Source organism: Perca flavescens, chromosome 17 (assembly GCF_004354835.1).
Source record: "Perca flavescens isolate YP-PL-M2 chromosome 17, PFLA_1.0, whole genome shotgun sequence".
NCBI lineage: Eukaryota > Metazoa > Chordata > Actinopteri > Perciformes > Percidae > Perca > Perca flavescens.
Window position 1 is genome coordinate 13902807 of NC_041347.1, and position 16916 is coordinate 13919722.

The 16916-nt window shown below is 41.1% G+C and overlaps 1 protein-coding gene across 2 annotated transcripts in view; it reads left to right on the forward strand.

Moving 5' to 3' along the window:
- Positions 1 to 1964: 1964 nt before the first annotated feature.
- Positions 1965 to 16916, forward strand: part of mcu (mitochondrial calcium uniporter) — a 64481-nt gene continuing 49529 nt past the window's right edge. The window contains exon 1 of one of the 2 annotated variants that reach the window (XM_028604148.1): positions 1965 to 2310. In XM_028604148.1, the coding sequence (XP_028459949.1) occupies positions 2194 to 2310 (117 nt within the window). In that variant the 5' untranslated portion in view covers positions 1965 to 2193. The remainder of the gene's footprint in view (positions 2311 to 16916) is intronic. The other variant, XM_028604147.1, reaches the window with a different exon arrangement.

A 16916-nucleotide genomic window follows, 5' to 3' on the forward strand; every position in this document is an offset into this window, starting at 1 on the left:
AAACTTGATCCACAAGTTGTACCTCTGTATAATGGTGAAAGATGGCTCAAGTAAAGACCTGCAGACAAAAGCAGGCTTTAGTTTCAGCAGTTATATTGCTGTTTGGTGTCTGCGAGCCGTCATATGCGTAAGAGTAAACAAGAAAAGAAAAGGCAGCATACACTGCCTAATAAGGTCTGTTCTTAAACAATGTAGTGTGAGCTTTGTGGTGTGATGAAATAGAAGTTACACACCCATCCATGCTTGCTTTGGGCATTATATCCATGGGAGGGACTATTTCATGCTGCTAGGAGACACACACACACACACACACACACACACACACACACACACACACACAGGCATGCATACACACCTCAATTTCTCAGTTCATCCATATCTGACCTTGAGATATGGATGCAGTAATTTTTTTAAAGCAGTTATGTCTCTTTTGAAGAGTCACCTTTTTTGTTTACAGTGCTAATACACCGTGTGTACATGCATACTATATGGTACATGGTACAGTTACAGCAGTACTGTAAGAATACCTGGTAGTACTTGGCACCAAACAAAGATTAATTTTGTGAATCGATGCAACCTCGAGGCCTTGAGCAGGTCCTTGTCCATGGCTGATAATTTGCATTTAAATTGCATCACCCACACAGCCTGATGCACTGCACCTGAAAAAGTACAGAAAGAACTGGGATGAGTTCTGGAACAATTACACATTACTGCATTACACAAACAAACAGAACATAAGACAAGCACTATCAACAACAAAACCACCAAATCTCTATTTCATTTTTTTTTATCTTATTTCTTATTTGTCTATTCATATTCTCTAAGTTTGAGCCATCAAATGAATTACTACAGTGAAGGTTACACTGTGTATGTTCTTTTGTTTTGTTTATATATTAACAATTCAAGAGTTAGTGTATGTTATCTTGACCAATACAGGTGTGGCAACATGTTATATTTCACTGAGGGGAGTGTCCCTGACATTCATTGACCAAATATACAAGTCAATGCCTCACCTGATTGCTTACCCTGATTTTCTGTCATTTGGGGACAGAAGCCCTGAAATGCATTAAAAAACTTTGTAAATCAGGAACTAGCCCATGCTGTTCAAAAGTCACTGAAGATCAGTATAATTAGATTTGATCCTGTAGGCTACACTTTTGGGACGTAGTCCCAAGAGTGACTGAAGGACAAGCTAATATTAGACACAGTTATAGAGGAATAGATGGTGGGGCAAGTGGCAGCAAGTCTGCCAAGATGTAGCCTAACACAGAGACAGTCAGACAACTTATATTATGTCTGTCTCTTCCAAGATAGCTGGAAATCTTTGAGCCACCTTTATAAGTGCTGAGTTTTGTTAATGGATGTATATGTATGTTTTATGCTTACACCCATGATAACTAATTTTAATTATGCAATAAGAAAAGAAATAGAAACTTTGACTGCAGTTCTACTGCTAAGGAATCTAGATCTGTATACTTTCCCTGTAATAATCCAGTAGGGACTTTTTAAATAAAAAACGTAACTCAATACTGAGTTTATAGTAGACATATCTTATTTCTCCTAGATATTTCTTTTACTAGTGGTAGTGACAGCTCTGTGTGGTAGCCTACCCAATATTGAATGAAGGCCTGTTTTGATTTTTTTTTTATATCTCTAGCTGTGTCACAAATAGCCTACTTACTTGCATAGCCTACATGTAGGATTCACCTCATTTTTCTTGCAGTATTCTTCCACTGAGATAGTGCTAATAGAGATTGTAGGCCTAGTGGAGAAAGTGTTGAAGGAGGAAGCCCTGATTTCATTTTACCGCAGCCTATTCAAATTACACTAACTCATTTAACTTTCAAATAGGCTACACCTCTTTGAGAGCCACTGTCCCATCTGAGCATTATGTTTACCGCCAAACTTGTAATTATGTACGATTATTTATCATACTTTTGTGACCTTCGATAGAGTACTGAGTGATAGAGGTTTTTTGTTGTTGCGACAAATGACATGCAGCCTGTGCATGTTTGTTTTGAATTAGCCAGCCAGCACAAAACTGGTTTATCTTTGCACACTGGTGCAACACTGGGCATGTGTATGAAGCCGTAGTCCAGCCCTGCAACCCGCCCACCACCCTCCCCTCTTCCATTCGGTGCGTCTCGGTCCGCCCGCAGCAGTCTCCTTTCCCGGCGAGGTTTCACTACAGAGATGGCTGCGAAAGTGTGCAGATCAGTACTCCTGTTGTCCCGGAGCAGCGGAGCGGGGGCCGGTAGCCTCCCCTCACTTGTTGTCTCTTCACAGCGGCATCATCAGCACATAAGACCGGTAAGTCCCAGGACGTCTGTGCGCACAGGGAGAGGTGTAGGACCGGGGCAGTCAGGCTGGACCGGAGAGAAAGCGGCGGTGGCGGCTGGGCTGGCTAAGGAAGTAAAGCTAACTAGCCTCAAGATTTACCGTTCATGTCTTTTCTTCAGATTGCGCTTCACGGAAAGGTGAGGCACTAGATGAGTCACGCTATGTATCCCAACCCAGTGTCGTGTGGTTGTTTTTAATCCACAGTGTGGGACATAGAGGTTTGACAGAGGCATTGCAGTTTTTTTTTTTTGGAGCCCTTGATGAAGCCCATCAACACCCCACTGGCGCTGCCCCGCCGTTTACTGTAACCAGCCTCCAGATACTCCGCTCTCCTTTCACATAAAGCCCCACAGCTCTCGTGTCCTTGAACTTTGTAGGCATTGTTTTTTTCTTCTTCTTTTCAGCCAGTGCTGTTGTGGTTACTGCGTGTGAATTTGATACGCGATCCCGCTTAAGGTGTGGGATTGTTTCTGCAGTCGATTTTGGGATTGGTTTGGTAACCGACGGAAGGGGATGGGTGTCTTATTTCTGTGCAACAAGAATTGTTTCGTGCGAGTGTATTTTAGGCTGCAGCTTCCGGAGGGGTTGGTTTGACAGTCAATGACCGATGGTTGGTTCCCGTTATCTCTCTGCTTCTATATGGTGTGTGTGAACTGCATCGTCTGTGTTGAGGTGGTGGTGCAGCAGCAGCAGCAGTGGAAACTCAGGCAGAAACTCAGAATAATGAACGTCTGCACTGTGCTACAGAGGGGAAACTACAGTTGAGCTGAGAGGGGGAGTGACAGATACACTCAGTGTTTATTCATGCACACACACACACACACACACACACACACACACACACACACACACACACACACACACACACACACACACACAGAGTTCACTAAACATGGAAGCCCACACTTGGATGATGTCAGACTCTCCAGCCAGCCTGTTGTTTCTCCCCTCCCTGCGGGTGTTTCCCCTTTCAGCCTGGGAGATCCTGGGTTTTCCTGGAAACTGATGCAGGTCCTTTACATATACAGCCACTACATGAAGCCTCAAAAATGCTTGCAATAACCGGAAGGTAATTGTGTTTACAAAGCTGTCACGACAGTGCAATAGTTGCACATCTTGTTCAGCTGGTGAGGGGTGAGGGGTGAGGCACAGGATGGACTGGAATACGAAAGAATGAGGAAGTCATTGCAGCTCAGGGCAGAATGGCCCCTTTACTGTAGCTAGGAATGCTGCTGTGATATTTCTTTTTCTCTTGGGCTTTCTTGTGTTTTTCCTTTCTTACTCCCTTACGCTTATACAAACACTGGCACACTTGCCACAGGCCATGTGAAATTAAACGAGACTTCCCTTCCTGTGAGACAGGTCAGCTTGGAGGTTAAGTAGCTGTCAGAATAGACTTAGTTGGTCCACATCTCCACACTGTCTCCTGGTGCTGTGTCACCCACTGTGAACTATTACAGTAGAACACATTTACTCTTGTGGAGAGGTAATATTCTCTTCTCTCCTAAAATCCGTAGGCCTGTTTAAGCCTTAAATGATTTAGCAGGGGGAGTTGTGGCTCACTGCTTCGTCTCGGCAGAGTTGGCCCTAATAAGTTTTCATTTTATTTCAGTCTGCAGAGGTTGTAGTTTTGTTTCCCTGTCATATTGTGTCTTCCTCCATCAAAGCGCTGCTGATACAGCTTCTAACGCTGGCCTGTCACCGTGTGACAGCCAAGCTTGTATTCATTTGTGAGTCCTTCACTGCAGTGTGGGAACTCTCTGTTTCTAGACTTGTGTCTATAAAGCTGCAGTGGGACACATACTTATGAGTTGCCATTAGGCATGTAGTGGCATGTAGACTATATCAAAAGACACAAATATGCTGTAGATTGCTCAGAGACTTCTGCTTCAATAACGTGGTGCAGACGTGATGGGTCAACTCTTCAGGGATGCAAAGCAGAATGTGGGCTCCAAGGCTCACAACATTTAACCTGCACAGGATTACTATTGAGTCAGCTGTCATAAAATGCAGCTGTCTTGAAGTGTGGCAGGGGAGTTGAGTCATTGCGGATAAACAGTCCTTGTAAAAAGGGTTTTTAAATCACAGATTGAAGTTTGAGTTTTCTATATGAGCACACCGAGTTAATGTTATCACTGGTCTAAAGTATAGGGTGAAAAAAAAGTTATGTTTTATTTAATTATTTATTCCATTTAAGCCGACATGTTCCTTAAAGCCGAGGAGTTGGTGGCTGTTGTCTTTGAGTCCAGGGGGTCGAGGCCCGCTCCTGGCTTTTAATCCAATCAGTGTAGGAGTAAACTAATTTATCCCTGCTGCCTTCACAGTCTCAGTACCGAAGTTATCCGGATTAGTGTGATAAGAGAGAATGACTGTCAGCTTGTCGCTGTTTGTTAGAAGGGGCGATAAGATGATGATTGATAAACCTGACCACAAAGGCAGTTTCATTGAGGTAATCCAGCCTAAATGGACAAACTGCTTTCTAGGGGTGCACGAAGCACGATTCAGAAAATGTCACGATTCGATATTGATTTTTAGGCTCAAGATTCGATTCAAAATCGATTTTCGATTCAAAAAAGAGACTCGATTCAAAAATCGATTCACAGTATGTAAATGTGGTTACATTTCCCATGTGATTGCAGTAGACATACAATTTAAAAGAACACAACAAATTAAATGTAGTTTGATATTACTTTATATGTCTAAAATGACAAAAATAAAAACTTTTGCAACTAAAAACTGGAAAGTCCCAAGCCTTTGGCCAGCTTTCAAATACATTTAGTTCAAGTATAAAATAAAACTGATTAATAAAAAAAGCTTTTTGTTCAGAGTTGGGTGAGAGTTTAGAGCATTGAAAGAGTGCGTTGATTGACTGGCATGTTAGGTACTTTAGGTTGTTTTTCGTCCACGTCTTTAATGTTAATCTCTGGGTGATGGCGTACCATGTGAGTTCTCACGTTTGTGGTGTTTCCAAAATACTTAACTTTCGCTTTGCAAAGCCTGCATACAGCATGATTCCTATTAAGTTCCGTCTTCCCCTCAAGGTTATAAAAGCCTAAAGGTGCCCAAACTCTCGCCTTCAATGAGGATGGAGCAGGTTGAATAATTCTTTCTGTGAGGTTTGCCATTGTTTGCGCCGACTAAACTACTTCTGCTGCACTCGTTCTTCTTTTGATTATGACAAGAATGCCCAGGCGTCAGTGTGAATTCGATGCAGTGCCATCTATGGGAATGGCGAGCTAAAGTCATTTCAGGACAATAATATACATGCCATTACAAAACAAAAAAAAACAAAAAAATAGATTTTTGGAATCCATTTAGAATCAGAGCTTGAATCGTGATTTTTTTTTTTTGCACACCCCTACTGGTTTCTAAATCCATTCATGATATTACATTTATATATATATATATGAATGGAATGTCACATTCGCTTTATGTGGTCAAGGCTAATTAATTATTTCATTCTTCACTTTAGAGTCTGATGATTGACAGATGTTTTGTCCTCTCCTGTATGAAAAAAAAAAAAGAATTCATGACATTTCAGTGCTAACGCTGGATTGGCTGTTTATAGAGGTTTATGCTGACAACTATCATGTCTGTTCTCTGATCTTATCATTTCATGTCTGCTATCTCTGCTGCAGAGGAACCTTAATAATCTTTGGTCAGTGGCGCAGCTGCACTGTTCCATCTTTTCATTGATAGTGGATTACTGTCTGTACACAGAGGCAAGAAAATTGATTGTTTTCCTGCAGAGGCAAAGTGATACAATTTGAATTTCATTCAGTCAAAGGTATGGTTACAAAAACGATTGATTTGTTCACTGGATATTCCACCCAGTTCAGATACCATGCCATGTTCCTGTTACTGGTCTTGGCATACCTACATTTTCCACATTAACATACAGTATAAACTGGCTTAGGTAAAGTGGCACATACACCAGCTATACAGTATGAATAAACTGCTTAATGACAATTGTTACAATAAAATACATATAGAGCTAATTCAGTGAAGTCATCTCAAGCCGTATAGACAAGAAAAAAATTAAGAAAATTTAGGAAAGGATCACATAAAAGAGAGAACTGTCAAGTTGCCAGCATAATGAAATAAGATCAGGAATATACTACCATACAACAGAAATTATGTATAGATTATTTCTATTAAAAATGTTGAATGAAACCTCACAAATCTGCCCACCTCTTCAGTTTTGTTGACGTAGCTTTAGAAAGTGGGCTTTCAGAGCAACAAACAGGAAATATAGAGAGAGACAATCGATCCTGTATCGCCAGGCAGGCAATGTTAGCTCACTCCACTTCAATGGCAACATATCTTAGTTAGACCAATGTCCAGATAGAGAATGACTGCATTTCCCTTGATGTATTTGCCCTCCTGGAGGACATCAGTGCCCAGTAAAATCTCGAATCTGTCACAAGCTGTGACCCCTATGTGTTTGTGTTGTCTGTATGGGGAACCGTTTACCAGAAATGAGGCCATGTTTCTACAGCATCGTATCCTTTGTTTTGTTATTTAAGCGGTGTGTCCCTGCTGTTTGCACTCATTTGTTTGTGTGTGGGCAGGCGATCAGGATAAAAGGTAAGGTGAAAGGTGGACTTATGGTAAGCATATAGCAATTAATCATTTGATTTTCAAACGACCAACACAAGACACTGTAAGATAAAACATTGGGAGATATTATTACGTATTGAGTGCACTGATTAATACAATAGCAGACTGATGTGTAATCATCCACCACTCTTGTCATTCCTAATAATATAAAAAGTAGTATTGTGAGTAAATCGAGATGCTGGAAAATTAGCAGTGGTGACAGGATAGGTTTCCCAGGTAGGAAACATTAACATTTACTATATATTTAAGCAAAATTCTTCTTTTTTAGATAATGGTCCTGGAACAACTTGGCTGGTACACAGTCGTACTTGGATATTGCATTTTTTCAAAGTTGTGACAGGAAACAACCATCCAATGCACTTGTGACGTACACTGCTGTTATTTCATTGGCCAGCATGCTTCAATTGTCAAGATGCTTACCAAGAATTTCAAGGGTGTTTAAAATTGACTTGACCTCACAACAGGGTGGTAACAAGACCCTGTCAATGTTTTGTATTCTGACAATTAATTTAGAACTTGTCTGGAATTTGTCTGGAACTTGTCTGGCTGTATAACTGGTTACTTGGTCATGATGAGGAACGGCTGTATGCGGATGCTTACTCCCATTCTCAAAGTTAAGGGCAAACAGACCCTTACCCCTTATTTTTACCCATGCCACTCTTGCTTTAGTGCCTTTTGCCGGGATCTCATGGCAGTGTAAAGTCATGGATTGTCTTACCGTCGTACAAAGTGTGTGTTGTCATCAAAGTTACAATGATGAAATGCTAATGGCTTTGGTGACTGTGTTTCTGACAGAGCGCCTGTCGGCTCAAGGGGCGATCACCCTGGTGAGCAGCGGCCAGAGTAATTTCCAATGTCTGTTATGGTCTGGGAGTTGTAAGGCTGACCTGACAGGCGATCTACACTGAAACTGAGAGTGGTGCAGTTGTTCTGCTGCACCCTTAAATAAGTTTTTGTCACCCTTCTCACTGTTTCCATTATAATTAGGTTGCCAGGTCTGTGAGGTGTTTAAGCACATTGTTGAAATACAGTAGTATGGTCTTGGTGAAATAAGCATTACAAAAATAATAATACACCTCATGGCAAAACATCTTCTACTGCATGTATTTTCACACGAGCCCCATGAACAGCTGTGAATTGTGTCACTATATGACTGCGTGGTCTTTCCTGCTGATTCATGGGCATAGGGAGAAAAACTCTCTTTGCTCTTCCCTCAAATGCGCTGCTAGATCTCCAGACATATGCTAGTGCTTGTCCTGTTTCCCCTGTGCTTTCTTAATCAAATTTCCATTTGCTCTCCGAGTCCATCACATTACAGATCCAGCTCAGTACGCTGACCTTTCTCACGCTCACCAGCTGTTTGCCCTGCGGTCAAATACCCATCCGGGAATGTGAACAGGTTCAGTATTAGTATTAGTCATAATATTTGTATTTAGCAAGTTTAAAAAAAAAAAAGAAATCGTCATCGCCATATCAACTGGCGCAATAAACGCATCGCGAAAGGCTGCAACATATCGCGAAAGACACTCAGAGATGTTTTGTGTTAGTTGAAAGAAAATATTAGTAGAAAACTGCACTTAAAAATGTAACCGCCATACTTTATTTAGTGGTGCCTTTTTATATTCAATTCCAATGTTCAATGTGTTCAATAAAAGAATGTGGGAATGATTTCCTTTCATTTGTTTTAAACTCAACAAGCAATTTATTGTATTTTAGCAGAATACTGAAAGCAGCAGAAATGCAGAACGGAGTTCACTTTAATATCTGTTTATTTATCACAAGTAATATTGTGTAATATCGCGATATTCAATAATGTTATCGCATATTTTCCTCAAATTGCGCATCTGTAGTTTGTGTAAACAGTCCAGTTATTATTTTAATGCTTCAAATCCTTACAAGAGTGAGGGGACACATGCGTAACTGTAATCTACTGTTTGTTATGGAGATGCTGTAGCATTGTAATGGATGAGACTATTGTGATGGACAAAGTCCTCATTAGTACTCTGGAAGGGATTTCACCCTCGAAGTGGTAAATGACTGGTGAACTACCGCTTTTGGCATAGACTAATTAGCTGCTTCCCATGTTTCTGTGTGGCCCAGTGTGTCCGCAGTCAAGTCTGAAAAAGACAATAAACTAGGCCAACGTGTGTAATGTGATGATGGATGGAAGCAGGCGACGCTTGGTTACCCCCTCTCATCTCTGGGATGTCGGGCTGGTGGCGTCATCCACCAGAAGGGCAGGTGAGGCTGCTCTTAGTAGCTGAAGGACACCAGCAACACAGCCCTTCATGCTATTGGATATGGGATTGGGCTCATTATTGTGACAGCAGAACTAATCTGTGGCAATGCTGGGTCCAAATCAGCAGTGTAAATTAGACTGGGCCCATTTGGCTTGTATGAAGGTCAGCTGTGCCCAGATCTGTCAAAGAATGTGTGACAGTTATGTGAAAGCATTTCCAGATTGAGGTGTTCTGCTGCCTAGACCAGATTGTCTCCGCCACACCAGACAAGCCACACCAAGACAAGCACTGGAACTATTAGGGCTGGGACGATATGCTTTTGTCCTGATTCAATTCTTTCGTGATGAGACATGTGTTCCATGTGATTTGTATTGCGATTTTCTTTTCTTTCTTAACAAAAACAAAAGGTTAATAATACACTTGTGGAAACAATATATCGTGAGACATTTAAAAAAACCGAATTGTTTTCTAAAAAGAATGCCCATCACTTGTCAGTCAGTCAGACATTTATTTCATTTGTAAAGAATTACATAACATGTATTTTCAGCATGTTCTGCTATCGCTCTGTTTTGCTGGAAACGGATCGCATAAGCAGAAAATATTTAGGTGAACCATTGGTAAAAAAAATTAAGAAAAAATTCTAGGGAAAAGAATCGATTTTTAAAAATCCTCGCAAAAAAATCACGATACATACCATGAATTGATTTCTTTTCCCACCCCCATAGCAACTATTACATGTTGCAGTACTACGTATTGCAGTTTAGATACTGTACATACTGCTTGTTTTGTTGTGGGCTTCTGTGGTCTTGAAAAGCATGTTTTATTCATTTGTATTACATTTTAACATTTTGATTTACATAAAACCCTGGCAAATAGAAAATTACACAGGAGCAACAAAAGTACAATGGAGAAACTAACTATGAGGGGCAGAGTCAGTTATATCTGCAGGCCAGAGAACCTTAAAAATAGGACGACCTTGAATGCGAATGATTGGGTACGTATGCTAATATCGTACCTGAGTGTACTCGTGTGTGGTTGTCAGGGGCGTCGGACTGGGGGGAAAAAGGGGACTGAGTACCCAGGGCCCTCATGTGAGGAGGGCCCAAAAAGATGCTAATTAATAGCTGTGGATGCAGGGAGGGGCCCATAGAAAATGCATTTCTACAGGGCCCATAATTTTGAGCTACGCCCCTGGTGGTTGTCCACCTTTCTTTTGTTGAAGGAACTTTTCTCCTCGTTCATTACAGTGAGAAAGGGGACACGAAGCATTCGCTTCCTGTGGCAACTTTTTCCTAACTGGTTTTCTTTGCACAGTTCAATTTGACAGAACTGCACCCTGGAAAATATCAAGACTCTCCAATATGCAGCTTATTAGCAAAAAGAGAGAGGCATGGAGGGGGGTCGACCTCTATTCAGGAAGTATTGATTGTTTATACCCTTGTTTATACAAGTTCATGGTAAATTAATGCAAGATGCATAGTAGGACAGATGCTGGCTGAGTGCAGGAATATTGACAGCCAATTAAGCTTTTGATAAATAGGTGGATCATTTTCAACTTGTGAATGCTATAGCTCCAGCAATGTGCAACTCATTATTGCTTGCCAACAGTATTTCCTGTCTAGTGTCCTTTTTCCCAAAGCATGCAAGTAAATTTCACCTTGCTGACAGGTCTGCCCACTCCTTCACTCAGAGGTAAGACCCTCATACTTGAATGTATCATGTATGCATTTAAAACACCCTGAACAAGATTAGATAGACTTTGTGTATTAATGAAAGTAAAAACCGTAATCAGACTTTGTGTCGAGCTTCTCGTATCAGCCCCGTGATGCGGTATTCTCTGAACCCATTCTTCTCCCACTTATCTACTTTGCACCGCTTTATTAAATTGAAAACAATATGGTGTATGGAATCTGACAGCTCCATAAACTACAATAGTGCCGTTTAAAGCATCATATCAGGGCAGGGCAGCAAGAGGAGAATCATCACTGACTGTAAGAGGGACTTAATTGGAATTGGTAACATTATGTATGAATGCTTCTTGTTTTAATGATTGAGCAATGGCTGAGAGGTTGTTCCAAAGAATGTTGGGATTGTGTGATGTGAGGATTCCCTCAACCTCAGTCTCGCCTCTTTCACTGAAGAGAAAGTAGCTGAGAAGGGCTGCTTCTCATTACAGCTTCCCCATCTCACTGTCAGCAAAACTGAAAGGATGATTGCATATGTCTTATTACAGAACACGGTTTGCTTTGAAATTGGAGTTTTACTGAGAAGACTATTACCCTGTTTTAAAGTGCCCATATTATGAAAAAACACACATACAAACTTTGAAAAAAATCCATCCATGCTGTTTTGAGTAAGATACGGTTTCTGAATGTGTCCTGCCTTTAGTCTCCTGGTGAGCTGTTCAAAATCGGCCCGGCTTGTGACGTCACAATTCGAAACGAGCTGGCTAACCACAACTGTTAGCTCGGAGCGTTAGCATGCTAATGCTAGCATGCTAATGCTAGCATGCTACCTCGTTCTCAATAGCAAAGCACTGCTACAACACACAAGTTCACCATAATCTACAAAAGAACTACTTACATGTGCGCCTTCATTTAGAAGTCTCCCAGCTAATCCTGCCTTGTAACTGACCGAAATCTAGAGTTAGCTAGCTGACATGATCTACATCTGAGCTACTGTGCATGTGCGAGTGCAATCAAAGATAGTACAGAAGAAGAAGAAAAGAGGTCTCACTCTGTAGCTAAAACAGAAACCAGGTGAAAAGAGGATCTGCAGAAGTGAGAGAGCTGTACGGTAAACAAAAATATGGTGTTTTTTGAAAATTAAACCATGTAAACCTATTCTGGTACAACCTTAAAATACAGTAATGAACCTGAAAATGAGCATAATATGGGCGCTTTAAATAATAATAAATTGAATTTTATTAAATAAGTAGATTTGTACGTGAAAATGCTAGATCAACTTTTTTTTCCTGGTAAAACTGCTCCTGCTAACTTTGGAATAAGTGAATATCATCACCCTCCAAAATATAATGAGCACCATTTTTAGCAGAATACATCTAATGTTGAAGCAGGAGCATTTAGGATCCCTGACAACTGATATGAGTATAATTACTTTGTAAATTATTTATGCTTGCATATAAGTAACTCAGAAACTCTATTGGAGGAATAAGTGATACATTACTGGGCATTCAAGGACACAATTATGCTCCCTTAGGTTATAGTTTTACCCAAATAGAATACAAAATGTATTGCAGACAAACCTTGAAAGCCAAATAAAGTGCACAAATTACTAAACCGTTCACTTTCAAAGAGGACACCTGCAAACTTAAACAAGGCTATTAGCACTCTAAACGCTTGGATGCAAGCTAATAAGAAGTCCTTTTGTTCCTGCTGGATCAATGTATATAGTGGGTTAATGGCAGGAGAGCTTGACACTTTCAAGTTTGTTACACCTTTATTTGGCCCACTGATTTAAGAGTGCAGGCCAGTGTCTCCTCTGATAAAGCCAGTTGATCTCTGGGGACAGATGAGGCTGCTCTGCATGCATTTCAAAGTTTATCAGAGTGGTGGTGAAACCAGGGAAATGAAAGCTTTGCTGGTCATGGTTAAACAGGATGTACGGAGAGCTGTGACATCATCATCCTTGTGTTGAGGTCATTGTGACTATGCTGTAATAGTGTGTGTCGTCTTGAGAGGAACTGTCTCTCTATGGGCACTTAGTGAGGTGTGGTGCAAAGCAATCCTGCTATTTGTTGTTTCTTTTCAGCATCGGCTCACTTTGCTACCCTGGGTGGTTGGCAGGCATTAGTTACAACCGTCATAGTAGGGCTTGTGACAACTTGCCTGGCATGGTTTCATGCAGTTTCATCTTGTGAGAGTTGGTGGCAGTAATAAGAAATGTAGTATTACACCAACGAAGGCAGGTAAGAATTAGACTGCTAGCTAACAAAGGTATCTTTTTCCCATTCTATAGTTGGTTACAAGAAAACTTTTTCCAGAAAAAATCCAGTAATTCAGAACTACTCGATGACATTCCCTGTTATACCACATCCCCCCCCCCCCCCTGGCTGGTTGGTCATGCGAGTGAAAGTCATGGTGTTATTCGCTGGTATACTGTAGATGTTAAAGGTCCCATGACATGAACATTTCACTTTATGAGTTTTTTTAACATTAATATGCATTCCCCCAGCCTGCCTATGGTCCCCCAGTGGCTAGAAATGGTGATAGGTGTAAACTGAGCCCTGGGTATCCTGCTCTGCCTTTGAGAAAATGAAAGCTCAGATGGGCCAATCTGGAATCTTCTCCTTATGAGGTCATAAGGAGCAAGGTTACTTCCCCTTTCTCTGCTTTGCCCGCCCAGAGAATTTGGCCCACCCATAAGAGAGACATCATGGCTTTCAAACGGCCAAAGTGGCAGTTGGTCAAGGCCACACCCCCACCCTCCACCTTGCCCCCCCCCTCCTCAATAGCTACAGACACAGAAATGGCACATACTAATGGTGCGTTCTTTTTGTCTTGTAATCGCGACTAGTAGCTCGAGTGTGACGTCACATCTGTGTCGAAAAACGAGAAATGAATTCGGGGTCCTCTGAGTTCAGACGACTTGACGAGTCGTATATACGACCTCGGGGGCGTTTTTTTTGCAAATTCCGGTTCGTAACTCCGAAAAACGACTCGTACATCGACTTCGGTGGACAAAAAGAACGCACCATAAGGAAAGTTCATTGTGGGACTGGCTGTATTGGCTGTAATTCAGCACCAAGGCTGAATTTCAGGAAAGAGACTTCAGATACAGTATTAGGGGACCACTAAGGTCTATATAAAACCATCCAAAGAGCACCATGTCATGGGACCTTTAAAATGACTGTTACATATGTAGCTATACAGTAGTTCTATGAAATGAGGCTGACCGCCATATGCAATATCTAGGCATTAAAATAGTTGAAAACAGCTCTTTAGCTATGTCATGGGTTTGCATATCCTCAATCATGACAATTCAGCACTCTTGTAACAACAGGTGGAGGGGTCCTTAAAACATGAAATAACTGAGTATCTCAGAAGGCACACAGAAACAAGTGGTTGCCTGGCAGCTGCTCAGAGACAACATGTGGTCTGACAGGTTATGACAGCCACACACAAACTGGAGTCCTGTCCTCTCCCTTGTGTCTCCAGGAGCTCCGATGCCCCATTTACGCTGACTCACAAAACCTTTCCTGTAACTCTAACACCAGCCTGCTCTCTGCCTGAAATGAGCTCTCTGTGTTTTCTGAATGATGCTTGTGACAACCTCATTACACAACGAGAAGTCGAGAACTGAGATTGATCAGATTCTGCGCACATCCAGGGAGTCAATGAGCCCCAGAAAGCACGGCTCTGTTCGGCCTGGCACCCAGTTTGTTTGCAATGTAATTACCCAGGTTGTTGCAGTGCCATGGTAGACACAAGCACACACAGGGGATTCACCATGGCGAAAACAAACAAAGATGCACATCTCTGCCAAACAATCGACCCTAAAATCCCTTGAGTCCCGTTGTTTTAATGGTAATGATTAGCTGGACGGGAGAGAAAAGCCATGACAAGCTCAATCATGACCCAAGCTGTTGGGTTGATTTTTTTTTTTTTTTTTTTTAAAGAGTATTTTTATGGTGTGCATGTACATTTTTTGCAGCTCTGCAAGGTGAATATTCTAATAGCTTTTCTGTTGATAGGAGGCCTGTCTCCTCTAACTGCTAACTATTTCTTTAAACAAATCGGTGGTCTAAGTTTGAGCCTTGTGTCCTTTAATTAACTGCTGTATCAGCACAAGTGGATCAATGACTGGAGACACACATGGAATTAGCATGCCTTTTCAGAGAGCACAGCTGAGATTGTATGGAAGAGGTGGGGAGGGGTCAGAGATAAGCAGCAGGGTGGTGGTGGGGTTAAAGCTGCCTTTTGCTGTCTCAGCACTTTGGAGCCTAGTTTACACCAACCAGTCATTTTAATGATATTCTATATTTCTGTGAGGGTTAGAGGTCTTGACCAGATAATCCAGCTGTTCCAATTTTCACCAGCTGTTACTAGGCCTAGGCAATATGGCTCAATTATCATATCACAGTATTCATGTAGTATTACTGTTGATTAAGTCTACTGCACTACAGTATTTGATTTAATTTTTCCATACACATACACTGTGTGACTTAATCTTGGTTGGTTTTTGTCACAAAACAGACAATACATCATGAGAGAAATGCTCTATAGCATCATACATTTTCCATATCTAATATAAATACTATACTGTGACTGTACTGTTGGCACATCTAATGAGTTTACTCACTGCTGAACATGTCAAGTTGAAATTAAACTAATCTAATGGACTGTTGCTGAATTGAAAACTGGTGAATGGCTCTGCTGAGGGACAGAATGTCTTCAACCTTACAATACTCTACAATAGGGCTGGTACTGGGCTATATGGTTAACATCCCCCATAACGGTATGAACATTTCTATACTCTGATATTGATATGTGTATTTTGATATAGTGGAAATGATCTCCAATTTTTAATTTAAGTCAAAAACTGAAAAATCAAGTCCTTACTCTACACTGTTTAAAAAAACTGTAAATTGGCATAAAGGAGTCCTGCCCATTGGTTTGCAACATTGACTTGAATGACCTAATACAGACAGATATACTGTATTAAAAGGATCCATACCTCATTCTAAACTGTATAGAAAAATCTTTTAAAGTTAACAAAGGTATGCGTTGTCTCACAAATACGTATATATTGCCATTGCAACCAACTTCACGGGCCAATATATCATGGCCTATCCTAAAACACTGTGCCTAGCCTTATAAATTGGTGTTTCTGCCTTCTTGTACATGAAAGTCAGTAAGGACTTAGAGGGGGTGATGTGTGAGAGAAACAATCGTGTCTCTGCTCAACTGCACCTCTGGAAACAGGGCAGTAAGTAAATTGTTTATGTAAATTGTTCTGCTGCTGTAATCTTCTGTTGATGAGGTTTGTGACATGACGGTCTGAAAGACTGACTGAAGATAATTTAAAATTATTTGGATTCAAAAACATTTAACTCTTCACTCATAGTGGTATCGGGAATCAATTTAAGAAGGAATATCCAATAATAATATCCGCAGCAGCCGTACAGATATATGGTAGTGTTTGATTAAAATGATGGCAACTCGTCTTGTTAGCGCAATCATTGAGAGTGAGTGTTTTTACTAATGAAAGCCGACAGTCATAATTGTTCTCGGCCATTGAGTTAACACAATGCTGTTTGTAGGAGCCTCATCTTTATAGTGCAACTGTAGTGTGGTATTAATAAGCATGACATTCATGTAGACTAATGCTAATTAGCGCTAAGGCTAATCTGCATGATTGGAGCTCTGACAGTGTTTTATAGACTGTGACTGTTTCTTTAAGGGGGAATGTGAGGCTGAGGATGTGCTGCATGTGTGCTATAGCTAAGCTAGTCCAGCTCTTTGTTTTACCACACACCTGAAATGAGAGATATCTATCTTTATTAATTAATTTTGATACATGTGCGCGTGCATGCACACACTTGCCACACAACCTTTTCTTGATTTAAGGAAGAAGCTGTTGACCTCGAAAAATGCCCGTGGTTTTCACATCCTTATTCCACATACAGAGGTCAAAAAGTGACAGAGTGGAGAGTCCCTCGACCTTCTGCCAGAGAGAGTTAGCGATGACCCTGCT